This window comes from Salmo salar, chromosome ssa14, assembly GCF_905237065.1.
Source record: "Salmo salar chromosome ssa14, Ssal_v3.1, whole genome shotgun sequence".
Lineage (NCBI taxonomy): Eukaryota > Metazoa > Chordata > Actinopteri > Salmoniformes > Salmonidae > Salmo > Salmo salar.
Genome location: NC_059455.1, coordinates 74,873,309 through 74,893,091, shown reverse-complemented (window position 1 = coordinate 74,893,091; position 19,783 = coordinate 74,873,309). Strand labels below are relative to the sequence as shown.

The following is a 19,783-nucleotide window of genomic DNA, read 5'->3' as shown; positions in this document are numbered from 1 at the left end:
AGACGCAGGCAAGAGTGTGCAGAGTGGTACTGAATGTCTCTGGACCTGTGTGCACCTACGTTATAAACTTTCATTCGTAGGCTAGGTTGTAACAACCTCATGATGAGTATAGGGAAAATGTATCACTCAGGATGCCTGAATCTATTGATGTTACATTGAACTGGGTGAATGGAATATGAATGACAGGCATCCAATATGCTGTAATAGAACGGCACTGACCGCAACTGATCTATACCTATAGCTATCCTGTCTATTGTCTCCTGTGACATAATCAAGTCATCTTCTTGCACGGAATTGAACCTATTACAGCCTGCTCCCTATCTGGGTAAGAGGCAAAAAGACAATTGCAGTACCGGTTATACACATCTAACTTAATGTAAATGACAGGAAAAAGCACTCATTAGGAAGAGTTAAATATCATGTTAAGGTTTAGCCAATGTCTGAAGCTGTTAAAATATGTATGTGATTTAGATATGATAATATGTAATCACCATATCGGTGAAAGCATTACAGTAGTAGTGCTACTGAATCCCAGATAGATGGCCTACAGCATCATTCCAGTCTTCCAACATGATCACCTATTCCTAGTGAAACAGCCGTTTCCCAAACCAGTACTGACCCTGTAACTGTTATTAACACTGGTTAAGTACTAGAGCTTGATGATTCCTCCATAGGGCTGCCATAATTATCACATAATTGTGTAACCGACAATTATGCTCAATAACATTAACTAAAAAATTGTCTTATAGTCTTAATACATTCATTTTAGGAAAAGGGGGATTCAACTTTAGATTCAAGTTTCAGGAGAATGGGGGATTCAACTTTATATTCAAGTAGACATAATTTACCCAATAGCAGTTTTACATGAAGTGGGTAAAGTTGGTAATCATTTTATGAGCAGAAAGGCACGGTTGGGAGAAGATTCATTTCCAAAAGTTCCAAGAGGTCAAATCCATTCGTTTTTGAGACAGGGATGTCACCAATGCTGTGTTCTAGTCATTAGGTTTGTCGTAGCTAATTAGGTATGTTGTATCTAAAGATGCATTATAAACCATTACAAGGTCAAAAGATTTTTAACAAAAATGACAATAACCGTGGCCATAAAAATTGAAAAAAGCAAGGTACACATACACACAGTCAGACACACACAAGTGCATACGCACACAGCAGACTCGCGTGTACACAGGTACGCTGGGACAAGCCTAATCGTTACCCAAAATTCCATAAAAGTCACAACTTTAGCATCAGAGTTTCCAGATCGGTATGTTGTGTGGGGGAGGTGTAGTAATAATGGCAGAAGTGATTGACAGCTGACACGGTCTACGTTCCAATATCCATACTAACATACCACTTAGAGTGCATGCTCAACAGACTGCTTCATTCTAAGTGCTACGCTAGTGAGGGTATTGGAAAAGAGCCACTGTTGTTGCTGTATCACTGGTCTTTGTCAGGCTTGTAGATGGAGAGGGTTCTGGCTGAGGGGTCTGTAGCATTGATCCAGCGGGGCATCCAGTAGTGGCTGAGCCACTCGGCCTGGCCCGGGTAATGCTTCTCAAACACCTGGCGGTAGAAGTACGCCTCTTTGGTTCTGGGAGGGAGGAACGGGAACGTCTTAGGAGACTTCTCCAGCTGGAAGTCGTTCACCTTGGAGGAGAGAAAGAAGGAGTCAGAATGTGTGTGGGTGTGTGTATGTCATGTCCCAGCGTGCCTGTGTGTGTGTACACGCGAGCCTGCTGTGTGTGTATGTCGTGTGTGTCTGACTGTGTGTATGTGTACCTTGCTTTTTTCCATTTTTACTAACGACATGCCACTGACTGAGTAAAGCCAGAGTGTCTATGTATGCGGATGACTTAACACTATACACGTCAGCTACTACAGCAACTGAAATGACTGCAACACTTAAAGTGCTGCAGTTAGTTTCAGAGTGGGTAGCAAGGAATAAGTTAGCCCTAAATATTTCTAAAACTAAAAGCATTGTATTTGGAACAAAACACTCACTAAACCCTAAACCTCAACTAAATCTTGTAATAAATCATGTGTAAATTGATCAAGTTGAGATGACTAAACTACTTGGAGGAACACCACATTGTAAACGGTCATGGTCAAAATATATTGATACAACAGTAGCTAAGATGGGGAGAAGTCTGTCTATAATAAAGCGATGCTCTGCCTTCTTAACAACACTATCAACAAGGCAGGTCCTACAGGCCCTAGTTTTGTTGCACCTGGACTACTGTTCAGTCGTGTGGTCAGGTGCCACAAAAAAGGAGTTAGGAAAATTGCAATTGGCTCAGAACAGGGCAGCACGGCTGGCCCTTGGATGTACACAGAGAGCTAATATTAATAATATGCATGTGAATCTCTCCTGGCTGAAAGTGGAGGAAAGATTGACTTCATCGCTACTTTTATTTATGAGAGGTATTGACATGTTGAATGCAACGAGCTGTCTGTTTAAACTACTGACACACAGCACGTACACCCATGCATACCCCACAAAACATGCCACAAGAGGTCTCTTCACAGTCCCCAAGAACAGACAATGGGAGGCACACAGTACTACATAGAGCCATGACACAATGGAACTCTATTCCACATCAAGTAACTGATACAAACAGTAAAATTTGATTTTAAAAAAAAAACGGATTAAAAAAAACCTTATGGAACAGCGGGGACTGTGAAGCAACACAAACATTGGCACAGACACATGCATACAAACACGACAACATACGCACTATACATACACATGGATTTAGTACTGTAGATATGTGGTAGTGGTGGAGTAGGGGCCTGAGGGCACACAGTGTGTTGTGAAATCTGGGAATGTATTGTAATGTTTTAAAATTGTATAAATTGCATTAATTTTTCTGGACCCCAGGAAGAGTAGTTGTTGCTTTGGCAGCAGCTAATGGAGATCCATAATAAATACAAATATACCTCAGACTCCATCTGGTCCTGCAGGCTGTTGTACCAGGACTTCTTGACAGACATCATTCCGTCACTGAAGGCCTCTTTACGTCGCCATAGGATCTCGTCTGGGATCAGGTTCAGACCTTTAAACGAGTCTCTGAGGAGGTGCTTCTCCACTCCATCCTGGTTACACACACATACCTCAGTGAAACTGAACTGTGTTTGGAATTATAGCACTGGAATCCTTTACATGTTTAGAGAGATATTTGCTGCAAGGACTCTGATTTGCAGAACGTTTACGTTTTTGTTAGACATCAGGTATCCTATGGAAAGGAGAAGGGCCACAGTCTGGTTTCAATGTTGGGTTGTAATTCTAAATACTTGCTACACCAGAAGTTACTGGTAATCTGTAAGAGGAATGTATATGGTGGGGTTAATTAAGGTTGGATATGAGCCAGGGGCTTGGAATGTTACTGAGTAACGGAAAAGGCAATCACATGGTTGTGGTCACTGATAAGGGTGGAGAGCTGTGGATTAGTGAGGAATGGGGGCCGAGGTCAGGTCACTGATAAGGGTGGAGAGCTGTGGATTAGTGAGGAATGGGGGCCGAGGTCAGGTCAGGTCACTGATAAGGGTGGAGAGCTGTGGATTAGTGAGGAATGGAGGCCGAGGTCAGGTCAGGTCACTGATAAGGGTGGAGAGCTGTGGATTAGTGAGGAATGGGGGCCGAGGTCAGGTCACTGATAAGGGTGGAGAGCTGTGGATTAGTGAGGAATGGGGGCCGAGGTCAGGTCAGGTCACTGATAAGGGTGGAGAGCTGTGGATTAGTGAGGAATGGGGGCCGAGGTCAGGTCACTGATAAGGGTGGAGAGCTGTGGATTAGTGAGGAATGGGGGCCGAGGTCAGGTCACTGATAAGGGTGGAGAGCTGTGGATTAGTGAGGAATGGGGGCAGAGGTCAGGTCACTGATAAGGGTGGAGAGCTGTGGATTAGTGAGGAATGGGGGCCGAGGTCAGGTCACTGATAAGGGTGGAGAGCTGTGGATTAGTGAGGAATGGGGGCCGAGGTCAGGTCACTGATAAGGGTTGAGAGCTGTGGATTAGTGAGGAATGGGGGCCGAGGTCAGGTCACTGATAAGGGTGGAGAGCTGTGGATTAGTGAGGAATGGGGGCCGAGGTCAGGTCACTGATAAGGGTGGAGAGCTGTGGATTAGTGAGGAATGGGGGCCGAGGTCAGGTCACTGATAAGGGTGGAGAGCTGTGGATTAGTGAGGAATGGGGGCCGAGGTCAGGTCAGGTCACTGATAAGGGTGGAGAGCTGTGGATTAGTGAGGAATGGGGGCCGAGGTCAGGTCAGGTCACTGATAAGGGTAGAGAGCTGTGGATTAGTGAGGAATGGGGGCCGAGGTCAGGTCACTGATAAGGGTGGAGAGCTGTGGATTAGTGAGGAATGGGGGCCGAGGTCAGGTCACTGATAAGGGTGGAGAGCTGTGGATTAGTGAGGAATGGGGGCCGAGGTCAGGTCACTGATAAGGGTGGAGAGCTGTGGATTAGTGAGGAATGGGGGCCGAGGTCAGGTCACTGATAAGGGTAGAGAGCTGTGGATTAGTGAGGAATGGGGGCCGAGGTCAGGTCACTGATAAGGGTGGAGAGCTGTGGATTAGTGAGGAATGGGGGCCGAGGTCAGGTCAGGTCACTGATAAGGGTAGAGAGCTGTGGATTAGTGAGGAATGGGGGCCGAGGTCAGGTCAGGTCACTGATAAGGGTAGAGAGCTGTGGATTAGTGAGGAATGGGGGCCGAGGTCAGGTCAGGTCACTGATAAGGGTGGAGAGCTGTGGATTAGTGAGGAATGGGGGCCGAGGTCAGGTCACTGATAAGGGTGGAGAGCTGTGGATTAGTGAGGAATGGGGGCCGAGGTCAGGTCAGGTCACTGATAAGGGTAGAGAGCTGTGGATTAGTGAGGAATGGGGGCCGAGGTCAGGTCAGGTCACTGATAAGGGTAGAGAGCTGTGGATTAGTGAGGAATGGGGGCCGAGGTCAGGTCACTGATAAGGGTGGAGAGCTGTGGATTAGTGAGGAATGGGGGCCGAGGTCAGGTCACTGATAAGGGTGGAGAGCTGTGGATTAGTGAGGAATGGGGGCCGAGGTCAGGTCACTGATAAGGGTGGAGAGCTGTGGATTAGTGAGGAATGGGGGCCGAGGTCAGCTCACTGATAAGGGTGGAGAGCTGTGGATTAGTGAGGAATGGGGGCTGAGGTTAGGTCACTGATAAGGTTGGAGAGCTGTGGATTAGTGAGGAATGGGGGCCGAGGTCAGGTCAGGTCAGGTCACTGATAAGGGTGGAGAGCTGTGGATTAGTGAGGAATGGGGGCCGAGGTCAGGTCACGTTGAGGGAGAAGGAACACTTTATTACCCACATCATTGCGCTTCCTGCCTAGCAATAAAGATGTCATGTTTAGAGGGAAGGAGGAGACTTCCTAAAGTGGGGTAGATATACTTGGGCTGGTGAGAACATGGCTTTGTCTGTTCAGCTGTCTGACCCATTGGGTGAATAAACTTGGTTTGAGCTTTTCATAGTTGTCCGTCAGTTTTTACTCTGTTATTTAGAACCTAACAGTACATTACTTCTGATTTCATACTCCATTATCTAGAGACAAATGTAGGGGATAGGGAGATTGGGATAGTGAACATATGGTGATAGGGCTGAGAAAACTGACCTTAGGTTGCCTCATCTCCTCAGGCAGGGAGAGGTAGTACGCTGTGAACCTGTGGTCCAGGAAAGGCACTCTCAGCTCCAGACTGTAGAGAGAAGAGGAAAGTCAGAATCCTAGATCTTCTGTATTAAACCTATAGCTTCTAGAAAGAAAGAAAGAAAGAAAGAAAGAAAGAAAGAAAGAAAGAAAGAAAGAAAGAAAGAAAGAAAGAAAGAAAGAAAGAAAGAAAGAAAGAAAGAAGAGCAAATAGCGGTCTGACAAGTTTGAGGAATGGATGTAAAAATGAATGAATGTATTGAAAAATAGGTTGATGCCCCTACCCGTGTGCAGCGGTGGTGCGGTCTGCTCTCAGCACGTCAAACAGGTACAGCTCCTTCAACAGACGAACACTGTCCTCTGCTGCTGCCTTGGGAGTGGGAGCCTGGAACAGGAAACACAACAACTCAGCTCATATTCCCAGAGATAACAACTGCTTCCAGGGTTGGGTTCAATTCCATTTTCAATTAAGTCAGACCAGGAATTTCCCATTGATTTCTAATAAATGTTTTCAATTCCTGCACTTCCTGAATTGACTACTGCATTCACCACAACACTGTCTGGTACATGAAATTTGGTGAGTTGGAGAGAAGGACACATCTCTGATGTGGAACAGACTAACAGTACCTTGTGGAAGTAGATGTACCCTTGTGTCAGCTCATCAGAGCCCTCCCCAGAGAAGATCACCACGCTGTCAGTCTTCTCACGAATGTACTTTGACACTAGGTACATGCCTGCACAATGAGAAAGGATTATTGGAAACAGAATTGAGTTGAAGTACTCCCTTGGCTATAACTTAAGCCTTGCCAAATATAGTGTACATTTCTTATAAAAAAGGTTATTGCGCCATCTAGAGGCAAATAAAACCATCTGTATTTGGCAGGAAAAAAGTCAATGAAAGTAAACTGATCATCACATGAACTTTGGTCTTTACTTCAAGTTTGCACTTTTGGGACTGCTCGATTGTACCAGACAAACTGAATCACGTATTTCATCCACATATTTGGCCAAGGTCTGGCTGATTGCTTCTCTCTATTGACAGGCTTTTACAGGCCACACTCACTAATCTCCCAGGATTCCACTGGGATTCAAACCAGCCAATCAGGAGGAAAAGGAATGCAGCCTGGCCAGACTCCCTTTGTCCAGGTCAGTGGGCACATTCACAAGGTACAAAGAAGCTGTCTAGTGTCTCGGTATTTCCCAAATGTGTCATCCTCATAGCCTATTAATTCAGCTTCAATGGGACAGCACTTCTGATTGGTGTTTGGAGGTCTAGGCCGATCTAAGATGGGACAGTGTGCTCTCTCACCGACAGAGGCACGTATGGTGGTGATGTCATAGGTCTCCAGGTGAAAGATGACCTCCTCCACGGCTTTGAGACCCTCCTCGGGGGTGAAGTTGACCTCGTGGTGCTCACTGCCGATGTAGGACGCCACCTGGAACGACACAAGACATTCATTCACATCGTATCCATCTATTGCCTTCAATTTATTGAGAACACATACTCTTTTACAATTACAGGGAGCAATGACTTCACAGGCTTCTTCACAAAGGAGTCTTTGGTATCATATTTGTATTATTCTATTATGTTGCGTTTTTATTATTTCAAATTCTCATTTGTAATGCCCTGGGAGCTGTAATGTATTGGGTAAAAAGTGATAGAAAAATAAAGTTTGATTATTACTGATTATGAAGTTATATTGTTACGAAACTGATTGACTAGCCTGCTAATATTGTTGCGGCTCGCTAAGTCTAGAAGTCTTAGGCCTAGTTAACTGGTCTGTAACTTGATTTAAGATGTGCAACTATGTGAGAAATCAGCGTATGAGGTCAGTGCTGTATGTTCATGTGCCCAGGAGACAGCAAACTTACAGGGATCCAGGGCCAGCTCCGTCCTGACTCCTATTTATTTACAAAAATAAACTTCAAAAACTGCTCCAAAACTAAAAAGGTTAACTAAAACAAAAAAGACTTGCAGGCCCGAGAGGCTCTATGGCCACCTCTCTCTGAATCATTCACGCTCAACCTGATTGCCTATACCTGTGGGCTTCATCAAGGCTTGACAGAGCACCTGGACCCGGTAGCTGCTGCCCCCTTGGGGATGGAGTGTGGAAGTGGTAGTGTTTAATCATGCTCCTAAGACCTAACCTACCCAACCTGTTCCATGACAATATCATCACCATTATATTATAAGGCAGAGTCTCTCTATGGAGGCTGGAGGGAGCCTCTCACCTTGCGAGCAGCCAGGATGTCTGGGCTGTCTTCAGCCCCGATAGCGAAGGTCTGGATGGGGTACTTTAACTTCTCCTCTTTGGACAGTTTGACCAGCGTAGCTGCCACCAGACTGGAGTCCAGACCACCTGGTAGAAACATATAGTAACAGTCATATACATCATTTACTAGATTATCACACGTTTAATTTGACCTATGGTGTAAAGATAATAAGAATGTATTCTCATTTCTGTATTTGCACAGACAAGCATTAGTGAAAACAACAAGTAACAGACCTCAAGCATTACTAACTCAAGCCACAAGCTTTCATGTGTGACACTACACAAAGAGGCAAACATACTCTGTAATCCTCATTATTTGTACCTGAGAGAAGACAGCCGATCCTCCTGTGGGCCATGAGGCGTTTCCGGACAGCGTTCTCAAACAAAGACCGGATGTTGCTCTTCACTGTCTCTGGGGCAAAACCTACAGAGGACAGCAAGAGATCTTACTGTCATCACACAGGGACCAGTCAACTGAATGGTTGAAGACCAGCAAATCAACTCTAGCATACTACACATCCAACTCCTATTGTCAGTGACTACAATGATTTCAGTTGGACAACAGGCTTCATTCATGGCAACACCCTCAATACCAAAAACGTACATCCTGAAATAACAATCAGTGAGCCATTCCTCCCTTCATCTTATGTGTCAAACAACATTTGTCATCTTTCACTGATAGCTAGCGACAGGTAGTGGCACTGTTAAATAATCTGTAACCTTGGCCGCTGTCAATCATGATGCTGACGTTATGGAAATACTATGGATGGGTGTGTACCTGAGGGAAGCCTCTCTACCGTGTCATAGACAGCGTGGTTGGGCTCCTGGGTGCAGCAGTGGAAGCGGTCCATCTGAATAGACTCTACCTTCCCTGTGGGCTTCAGGTCAAACACCTCAAAGTGTCCTGGGAGGAATGGAGTGATCTTAGGAGGTGAGGACATTGAGTGGGTGATATGAGTCAGACCTGGGAACAAACAGAAAAAGCATGTGTTTAAGAACAAACATGGTCACACTTTACATTAAGTTGTTATCATACCTGTGTAGTAACACTGTCATTACACACTAGTAACAACATCTTAACATTTTGTTACAATTGTACTTGACCAAGTGAATTTCCATTGAATAGCAATAGAGTTGAGCAGTTTATTTTTGTTCTACACTCTGTGACATTAAAGTTCATCCTATCCTATCCTGAATAGGTATTGTTCTTTAATCCACTTTTGCAGCAACCAAAACCGCTCAACCCCAATGGAGATATCAAGTAAGTAGTCCCCTCTCACCTTTTGCCTCAGAGCACACAGCCAGGAAGCCGTCGTCAGTCAGTAGTTTGAACATGGGCCGCACGCCATACGTATCCCTCCCCAGGAAAACCTTCCTATTGGCTGTGTCCAGGAGGACGAAGGCGAACACTCCATCCAATAGGGATGCCATCTTCTGAATGCCGAAGCGCTCGTACAGGTGAAGCAGGATCTCACCATCTACTTTGGTCTGGTAGTCAGTAAACTCAAACCGCTCCTTCAGCTAAAGAGGGAGGAAGATGGAGAAAAGTATCAGGATTATTATGAGACATAAGACATTACAAGTGGTCATACATGCTCATGACATACACTCACCAACATATTTATTTGGACAGTGAAAACTTTTCATTTGGCTCTATCAGTGGTGGAAAAAGTACCCAATCATCATACTTGAGTAAAAGTAAAGATACTTTAATAGAAAATGACTCAAGTAAAAGTGTAAGTCACCCAGTAAAATACTACTTGAGTAAAAGATTAGACTATTTAGTTTTAAAATATACTTAAGCATCAATAGTAAATGTAATTGCTAAAATATACATAATTTAAGCATCAAGAATAAAAGTATAAATCATTTCAAATTCCTTATATTAAGCAAACCAGACGGCACAATTTTCTTGTTTTTAAAATTTACGGACAGCCAGAGGAACACTCCAACACTCAGACATAATTTACAAACGAAGCATTTGTGTTTACTGAATCCGCCAGATCAGAGGTGGTAGGGATGACCAGGGATGTTCTCTTGATAAGAGCGTGAATTGGACCATTTTCCTGCTAAGCATTCACAATGTAACGAGTACTTTTGGGTGTCAGGAACAATGTATGGAGTAAAAAGTACATTATTTTCTTTAGGAATGTAGCGGAGTAAAAGTAAAAGTTGTCAAAAATATAAATAGTAAAGTACAGATACCACCAAAAAACTACTTTGGAAGTACTTTAATTTATTTACGTAAGTACTTTACAACACTGGGCTCTATACTCCAGAATATGAGGCGACAGTACAGAATGTCCCCTTTTATTTGAGGGTATTTTCATACTTACAGTGCCTTAGGAAAGTATTCAGACCCCTTGACTTTTTCCACATTGTTATGTTGGTTACAGCCTTTTTCTAAAATTGATTAAATAAAAAAAATCCTCAGCAATTTACACACAATACCCCATAATGACAAAGTGACACTTTGCTATGAGACTCAAAATTGAACTCAGATGCATCCTGTTTCCATTGATCATCCTTGAGATGTTTCAACAACTTGATTGGAGTCTATCTTTGATAAATTCAATTGATTGGACATGATTTGTAAAGGCACACACCTGTCTATATAAGGTCCCACAGTTGACAGTGCATGTCAGAGCAAAAACCAAGCCATGAGGTCCAGGGAATTGTCCGTAGAGCTCCGAGACAGAATTGTGTATTGAGGCACAGATCTGGGGAAGGGTACCAAATAATTTCTGCTGCATTGAAGGTCCCCAAGAACACAGTGGCCTCCATCATTCTTAAATGGAAGAAGTTTGGAACCACCAAGACTCTTCCTAGAGTTGGCCATCTGGCCAAACTGAGCAATCGGGGGAGAAGGGCCTTGGTCAGGGAGGTGACCAAGAACCCGATGGTCACTCTGACAGAGTTTCAGAGTTCCTCTGTGGAGATGGGAGAAACTTCCAGAAAGACAACCATCTCTGCAGCACTCCACCAATCAGGCCTTTACAGTAGAGTGGCCAGACGGAAGCCACTACTCAGTAAAAGGCACATGACAGCCCGCTTGGGGTTTACCAAAAGGCACCTAAAGACTCTCAGACCATGAGAAACAAGATTCTCTGGTCTGATGAAACCAAGATTGAACTCTTTGACCTGAATGCCAAGTGTCACGTCTGGAGGAAAACTGGCACCATCCCTACGGTGAAGCATGGTGGAGGCAGCATCATGCTGTGGGGATGTTTTTCAGCAGCAGGGACTGGGAGACTAGTCAGGATCAAGGCAAAGATGAACGGAGCAAAGTACATTAAGATCCTTGATGAAAACCTGCCCCAGAGTGCTCAGGAACTCAGACAGGGGTGAAGGTTCACCTTCCAACAGGACAACGACCTAAGCACACACCCAAGACAAAGCAGGAGTGGCTTCAGGACAAGTCTTTGAATGTCCTTGAGTGGCCCATCCACAGCCCGGAGTTGTGGATGCTACAATGATTACAGATAATCATGAATGAATCGTGAATAATGATGAGTGCGAAAGTTACAGATGCACAAGGATCATGCCCCCAAAACATGCTACCCTCTCACCATTACAAATAACAGTGGAGTTTGGCATTTTTAGGGGGTATGATATTTATGCCTCTGATTCTTCCTCACTCATTATCTAAACAGTAAATCAGATATGTATGAAAATACCCTAAAATAAAAAGTTACATTCTGGTACTGTCACCTCATATAAAACATTTGATCTCAAATCCATAATGCTGGAGTATAGAGCCAAATGAAAAGTTTTAGCTTCACTGTCCAAATTAATACATAGGGTAGTATACATGCTTATAACCGAATCACAATTGTAAGTAGTGTATGCACAATCACATCCAACAATTGTGCATGTTACAAAAGATGTGAGATAATAATTGAATGCCATTTTTTTTTTAAGACAGATAATACCATTATCAATATGATCTTTGAAGATATTACGACTTTCTTCCCTCCCTGTTTTCACAAACTCACATGAACAAAAGTTGACTTAACTTCTTTGGCCACATAAGTCCCTTTGGCATAGAAATAGTAGCTTTTAAAGAAAGGAGGAGTTAACTGGCCTAAAGCCATACTATATCCCTGCTTCGTGACCTGCAAGTAGAAACTCAATATGTTCCACACCAAAACTTGGCCAGATACTAGAGTTCCTTGAGGCCTGGTACCATCTCCAATCCTACAGTAGCCTGGGGTCCAGAAGTTTGGATTTCAGGCAATACCTTTCTATATGTCTATGGGCCGTAACTACTGTGTGATTTGTAGATCTCCTACCATAGCCTGGGATTTGTGACATAAAACAACAGTGACACAATCTGGATTCCAGGCTATACCTTATATGTCTATAGGCCATAACTATTGTGGTGTTTGCAAATCTACTTAGCCTGGGATTTGTGAAACAGTGAAACAATGTGGATTGCAGGCTAGACCTACCGTGTGGTGGTTGTAGATCTCTCCGTTGTAGACAAGCCAGAGGTAGGGGAACTTCTTGATGCGGATGGGCTGCATGCCATACAGCTGGTCTACAATAGCCAGGCGATGGAAGCCGAAACAACAGTTAGTGAAGCCGTTGATGTTCTCAAAGCGAAAGGCGTCGGGGCCCCGGTGGGCGATCTTCATAGCGCTGGTGCACTGAACCGACAGGCACTCATCACTGCCAAACAAGGCCCATATACCACACATCCTGGGGCTGGAGAGGTGAGAGAGTGGGGCGGGGGAGAGAGAAAGAGGGAGGTGGTGTAATAAATACATGCAACAAGAGGCAGAGCGGATGGTCCAGAGACTAGTGCCCCTTTTGTAACTGTTCTTTACAACCTTTCAACCAGTGGAGGCTCCTCTGTAGGAAGGGGAGAACCATCCTCCTCAGTGAATTTCATAAAAATAGTAAAACATGTAAAAAGTTATCCTTTTTAGATAAAACAATACTAAATATAATCACGTCACCAAATAATTGATCAAAACACACCATTTTGCAAAGGTCTACAGTAGCCTCAACAGCGCTCTGTAGGGTAGCACCATGGTGTAGCCGGAGGACAGCTAGCTTCTGTCCTCCACTGGGTACAGTGACTTCAATACCAAACCAAAGAGGCTCTTGGTTCTCACCCCTTTCAATAGACTTACACAGTAATTATGACAACCTCTGGAGGATGTCCTCCAACCTGTCAGAGCTCTTGCAGCATGAACTGACATGTTGTCCATCCAATCAAAGGATCAGAGAATTAATCTAGTACTGAAAGCATAAACTAAAGCTAGCTAGCATTGCAGTGCATGTGGTGAGTAGTTGACTCAAAGAGAGAGAAAGACAATGAAAATGGAGGAGAAGCAAGAGAGAAATGTATATAGAGATTGTCGTTTTCTTTTCACTTTCACTTATTTAGCTAGCAAATGCAGCTAGCTAGTTTAGCCTACTGAAACACCCTGCCCAAACAGCAGGATGCTATGTTAGCTAGCTGGCTATGACTATCCAACACAACACTGGAACTCTTCCAAGTCAAGGTAAGCTTGTGGTTTTACTAATTTATTGCCACCGGGGCCCGACGGTTTAACCGCTTACTGTTGCTGTATGATTGTAGTGGGTTTACTAACGCATTAGTTCTATTAGCTATGTTGACTAGGACGTTACTTTAGCTAATATAGTGACAACGATGTAGGCTGTGTGTAGCGGTTTGGCTTGGAAAGGTTTTTTCAGATGGTCACATACAGCTGATGTGTTGTGCCTTGACGTCCACAGGCGACGAGAAGAGGTGAGAGGAGGAGAGCGCAGAAGGAATAAAACGCAAGAAGGAATATAACATGGCTGTGTGTTTACGCGTGATCAGCGGTGTATTTATTCCGCGAATTCTGTTGAAAAGCGTTTCTTTAAAAGTAAGCCAACGGAACAAACGGGGAGAAACATAGTTGAATTTGTCCAATAGAAACTCTCGTTTGCATCTGTCTCTGGACCTGTGTGCACCTACGTTATAAACTGCAATTCGTTAGCTAGGTTGTAGCAACCTCATGATGGGTATAGGGAAAATTAGAGAATCGTATAGTAAGTAGCCTGAACCTATCGATGTTACATTGAACTGGCTGAATGGAATATGAATGACAGTCATCCAACATGCTGTAATAGAAATAAGGCCATGGTCATGAAAAATAAACACCACACTATCATACCATACCTTTTACAAAACTATTGATGTCAACGTATTAAACTGTGTATTGGAAATAGTATTACTAGCAGTATCAGAGTTAGACATCAAAAACTGCCCTTTATATATATATATATATATATAATAAAAGGATTTGCAATAACCTCAACTGTTAAGGTTCACCATTATAATAATGGTGGTAAAATATACTCATATCTGCTGACCCACACAGTATAACTGTAACCATTTAAAACATGTACACAAAAATATAAAACATTACATAAAAACAATATTAAGGTTGTTCTTGTTCCGTAGTCTCATTGACCACCTAGAAGTTTATAACCACAGTGCGCAACATGATAAATACAAGATTAGCGATAGCTAAGATTGCAAAGGGAATAGCAAAACAAGAAGGGTATTGGAGTGGATAAGTGTGTGGCTAAGTCTAAAAACCTCTTATGATTGTTCAACAGTGCTTTCAAATCATCCCATTCTCCCAATACTATGAAAAAGTGGAGCATTCACATGCATGTATATGGAGAACATTCTGGTGCATCACCTTGGCACTGACACAGATTATTCTAGAATTGGGTGTGACATACAAAGTTAAATATTTAATAATAATGTTCCCCAAATCAGACAGCAGATTCAACCAAAAAAGCCACATCTCGTCAGTAGGATGTATCGTGTGAGTAACAGCATAGAAAACCAAAATGCAACCGTCTCAAAATTCTCTCAAAGTTAGGAGTATGGCCTCAACACTTTGGAAATGTTTTAGTTAATTTACTGCAATTCTACACATTTTGCCATGGTCAGAGAGAAATGTTTGTAGTTAATGTGCTATCTGAGTGAGAGTGACTAACAAAATCAATGGGGGTCCCCCCGGACTGTAATTCGACTATGACTACCACAAGTTTAGATAGCTGGCTAGACTAACTTACCAATCTAAAAAAATGTTAGCTGACGCGGGCTAATCGAGTGACTGGCAACATAAAAACTGCTGATTCACAACCAAATTACACCTTGTATAGTCTACTATAACTCTCAACAGTAAATTGAGACCCCGACTGAGTTGGGGGGGTTGATCCGCCAGTTGCCCATCCCAACTTAAACTGTCTTGACTGTCCACTAAAGCACCTCTAAAAATACCATCCAGCGGTAAATCTTATTTAATAACTTTCCAACTGTATTACACTTAGTCATTATAAGTGTCACTGCTAGTGACAGTCCATATGAGACCCAGGCCATGCAGGGTGTTACCCTCCAGTCTAGGCGGGGGCGCTGTTTTCAACTGTTGGACTAATGAGTACGTCCTATATCAGCTAGACGCAGGCAAGAGTGTGCAGGGTGGTACTGAATGTCAGTCTGTCACCTCAAATATGTCTCTGGACCTGTGTGCACCTACGTTATAAACGTTCATTCGTAGGCTAGGTTGTAACAACCTCATGATGAGTATAGGGAAAATGTATCACGTAGTAGCCTGAATCTATTGATGTTACATTGAACTGGCTGAATGGAATATGAATGGCAGTCATCCAACATGCTGTAATAGAAATAAGGCCATGATCATGAAAAATAAAAAGCGTCCTCCTTATCTTAACCGGCACCGACCGCAACTGCTTTCAATTGAGAAGGAAGAAAAATTTGAAGGGTTATACAACGGACTATTGGACATATTGTACCTTCGCTAATCAGATAGGAAACTATAACACAACACACTGACACTTTTTACAAAACTATTGACGTCAACGTATTAAATTGTGTATTCGAAGTAGTATTACAGTTAGACATCAAAACCGGTTTCACAAAGCGAGTCCATCACATGTATTAAACAAATACTGTGTAGCTCTGTGCTCCACACGTGGTAATGTTAACGTATGTGCCGCACAAACTACCCGGCAATAGAAAGGAAGAGCAACGGTTCACTCCGTGATAAACACACATTGGATTGAAATGTGTCTAAAACGCATGAACAGTTTAGTGAAAGACATACCTTTATTTCGTTGACACAGTAGGGTGAATTAATACTATTCTCCTCAGCGCCCCGAAATGATGCAACGACAGAACTTCTGTACACGGTAGTACTTCACTGAACTGAGAGGCGTGACTTGCAACGACAAGTCCGGTTGCATCACTTTATGGTTCCATTTGAGATTCACATTCATTCTGGTTAGTTTGCGAGCCAAAGGTAACATGTTACTATAAACATACTTTTGGTCATGTAGTGTATGTGGACACCTGCTCGTCGAACATCTATTCATTAATCATCGGCATTCATTTGGAGTCGGTCTTATTCTAGCAAGGACATAGTTTCAGTTTATACTGAACAAAAATATAAATGTAACAATTTCAAAGACTTCACTGATTTACAGTTCATATATGTAAATCAGTCAACTGAAATAAATACATTAGGCCCTAACCTATGAATTCACATGATTGGGCAGGAGTGCAGCCGTGGGTGGAGCTTAGATGGCATATGACCGCGCCCCCCCCAAACAAATGTGCATAACATTTTAGAGAAATAAGCTTTGTTCGTGTATGGAACATTTCCAGGATTTAAAAAAAAAATTCACCTCATGAAACATGGGACCTACACTTTACATTTTTGTTCAGTGTAGTTAGGTTTTAGAAGTGACCATGTACAATTTAACAAACACTGAAATATCTGTTCAGTTTCTCACCCTTCATAGCCAATTTTATATTGACATGCTCCTCTACATTTGGTCTAAAACACAAAAAAGTACCTTAAAATGCAACCCTAATTATCTTGAAAGAAAGAAATCGCACTACTTTGGTTAAAGCTGGCATTTATTTAAGTCTCATCGTTTCAGAATTACCAGTACATCAGGATTGTTTGGAGTGCTTGTTGTTCGAATGAAAGACTGGCATTTAGACAGGACAGATCAGAGGATATATAATAGAACTGCCAAAAATTGGAAAATTAACATTGTGCATTAATTCATGGGTAGATAAGACATACATGGATGTTTTGGGGGGATAGTAACAGCACAAAAATGTGATGCACTCAGTCCTCTAAGCACATGCTTAAAACTTGGACTGAGAATAAGCTTTGTAGTTAATGACAGTGTATAGCTATACTAAAATGAGAATAGAAATCTGCCCATAGGTTATTGCAATAACCTCAACTGTCAAGGTTCACCACTACAAAATAATGGCGTTAAAATATACTCATATCTGCTGACCTACACCCCCAGTATAACTGTAACCATTTAAAACATGTACACAAAAATATAAAACATTACATAAAAACAATATTAAGGTTGTTCTTGTTCCGTAGTCTCATTGACCACCTAGAAGTTTATAACCACAGTGCGCAACATGATAAATACAAGATTAGCGATAGCTAAGATTGCAAAGGGAATAGCAAAACAAGAAGGGTATTGGAGTGGATAAGTGTGTGGCTAAGTCTAAAAACCTCTTATGATTGTTCAACAGTGCTTTCAAATCATCCCATTCTCCCAATACTATGAAAAAGTGGAGCATTCACATGCATGTATATGGAGAACATTCTGGTGCATCACCTTGGCACTGACACAGATTATTCTAGAATTGGGTGTGACATACAAAGTTAAATATTTAATAATAATGTTCCCCAAATCAGACAGCAGATTCAACCAAAAAAGCCACATCTCGTCAGTAGGATGTATCGTGTGAGTAACAGCATAGAAAACCAAAATGCAACCGTCTCAAAATTCTCTCAAAGTTAGGAGTATGGCCTCAACACTTTGGAAATGTTTTAGTTAATTTACTGCAATTCTACACATTTTGCCATGGTCAGAGAGAAATGTTTGTAGTTAATGTGCTATCTGAGTGAGAGTGACAAACAAAATCAATGGGGGTCCCCCCCGGACTGTAATTCGACTATGACTACCACAAGTTTAGATAGCTGGCTAGACTAACTTACCAATCTAAAAAAATGTTAGCTGACGCGGGCTAATCGAGTGACTGGCAACATAAAAACTGCTGATTCACAACCAAATTACACCTTGTATAGTCTACTATAACTCTCAACAGTAAATTGAGACCCCGACTGAGTTGGGGGGGTTGATCCGCCAGTTGCCCATCCCAACTTAAACTGTCTTGACTGTCCACTAAAGCACCTCTAAAAATACCATCCAGCGGTAAATCTTATTTAATTACTTTCCAACTGTATTACACTTAGTCATTATAAGTGTCACTGCTAGTGACAGTCCATATGAGACCCAGGCCATGCAGGGTGTTACCCTCCAGTCTAGGCGGGGGCGCTGTTTTCAACTGTTGGACTAATGAGTACGTCCTATATCAGCTAGACGCAGGCAAGAGTGTGCAGGGTGGTACTGAATGTCAGTCTGTCACCTCAAATATGTCTCTGGACCTGTGTGCACCTACGTTATAAACGTTCATTCGTAGGCTAGGTTGTAACAACCTCATGATGAGTATAGGGAAAATGTATCACGTAGTAGCCTGAATCTATTGATGTTACATTGAACTGGCTGAATGGAATATGAATGGCAGTCATCCAACATGCTGTAATAGAAATAAGGCCATGATCATGAAAAATAAAAAGCGTCCTCCTTATCTTAACCGGCACCGACCGCAACTGCTTTCAATTGAGAAGGAAGAAAAATTTGAAGGGTTATACAACGGACTATTGGACATATTGTACCTTCGCTAATCAGATAGGAAACTATAACACAACACACTGACACTTTTTACAAAACTATTGACGTCAACGTATTAAATTGTGTATTCGAAGTAGTATTACAGTTAGACATCAAAACCGGTTTCACAAAGCGAGTCCATCACATGTATTAAACAAATACTGTGTAGCTCTGTGCTCCACACGTGGTAATGTTAACGTATGTGCCGCACAAACTACCCGGCAATAGAAAGGAAGAGCAACGGTTCACTCCGTGATAAACACACATTGGATTGAAATGTGTCTAAAACGCATGAACAGTTTAGTGAAAGACATACCTTTATTTCGTTGACACAGTAGGGTGAATTAATACTATTCTCCTCAGCGCCTGAAATGATGCAACGACAGAACTTCTGTACACGGTAGTGATGACTCTGTACTTCACTGAACTGAGAGGCGTGACTTGCAACGACAAGTCCGGTTGCATCACTTTATGGTTCCATTTGAGATTCACATTCATTCTGGTTAGTTTGCGAGCCAAAGGTAACATGTTACTATAAACATACTTTTGGTCATGTAGTGTATGTGGACACGTGCTCGTCGAACATCTATTCATTAATCATCGGCATTCATTTGGAGTCGGTCTTATTCTAGCAAGGACATAGTTTCAGTTTATACTGAACAAAAATATAAATGTAACAATTTCAAAGACTTCACTGATTTACAGTTCATATATGTAAATCAGTCAACTGAAATAAATACATTAGGCCCTAACCTATGAATTCACATGATTGGGCAGGAGTGCAGCCGTGGGTGGAGCTTAGATGGCATATGACCGCGCCCCCCCCAAACAAATGTGCATAACATTTTAGAGAAATAAGCTTTGTTCGTGTATGGAACATTTCCAGGATTAAAAAAAAAATTCACCTCATGAAACATGGGACCTACACTTTACATTTTTGTTCAGTGTAGTTAGGTTTTAGAAGTGACCATGTACAATTTAACAAACACTGAAATATCTGTTCAGTTTCTCACCCTTCATAGCCAATTTTATATTGACATGCTC

At 42.5% G+C, this 19,783-nt stretch overlaps 1 protein-coding gene across 2 annotated transcripts; it reads right to left on the bottom strand.

Moving 5' to 3' along the window:
• Positions 1-798: 798 nt before the first annotated feature.
• On the bottom strand, positions 799-19,209 carry LOC106570297 (asparagine synthetase [glutamine-hydrolyzing]). 2 transcript variants are annotated; one of them, XM_014142462.2, is made up of 12 exons: positions 19,056-19,209; positions 12,382-12,637; positions 9,211-9,451; positions 8,709-8,894; positions 8,253-8,354; positions 7,890-8,017; positions 6,967-7,093; positions 6,285-6,391; positions 5,942-6,042; positions 5,625-5,706; positions 2,935-3,090; positions 799-1,644 (listed from the first exon to the last, which is right to left on the bottom strand). In XM_014142462.2, exons 2-12 carry the CDS (start codon positions 12,628-12,630, stop codon positions 1,435-1,437), a joined length of 1,689 nt encoding a protein of 562 aa, XP_013997937.1. In that variant the 5' UTR covers positions 12,631-12,637; positions 19,056-19,209; the 3' UTR covers positions 799-1,434. The 2 variants fall into 2 exon arrangements, with proteins under 2 accessions (XP_013997937.1, XP_045550750.1); XM_045694794.1 differs by lacking the exon at positions 19,056-19,209 and adding an exon at positions 16,072-16,378.
• Between the last annotated feature and the right edge of the window lie 574 nt (positions 19,210-19,783).

Coding starts and splice junctions, on each gene's coding strand:
- LOC106570297 (XM_014142462.2), bottom strand. CDS start 12,630: ATGTGTGGTATATGGGCCTTGTTTGGCAGTGATGAGTGCCTGTCGGTT. Junction 7,094..7,889: donor ACATCCTGGCTGCTCGCAAG/GTGAGAGGCTCC, acceptor GTGTCGTTCCAG/GTGGCGTCCTACATCGGCAG. Junction 3,091..5,624: donor AGGAGATGAGGCAACCTAAG/GTCAGTTTTCTC, acceptor GTGTGTAACCAG/GATGGAGTGGAGAAGCACCT.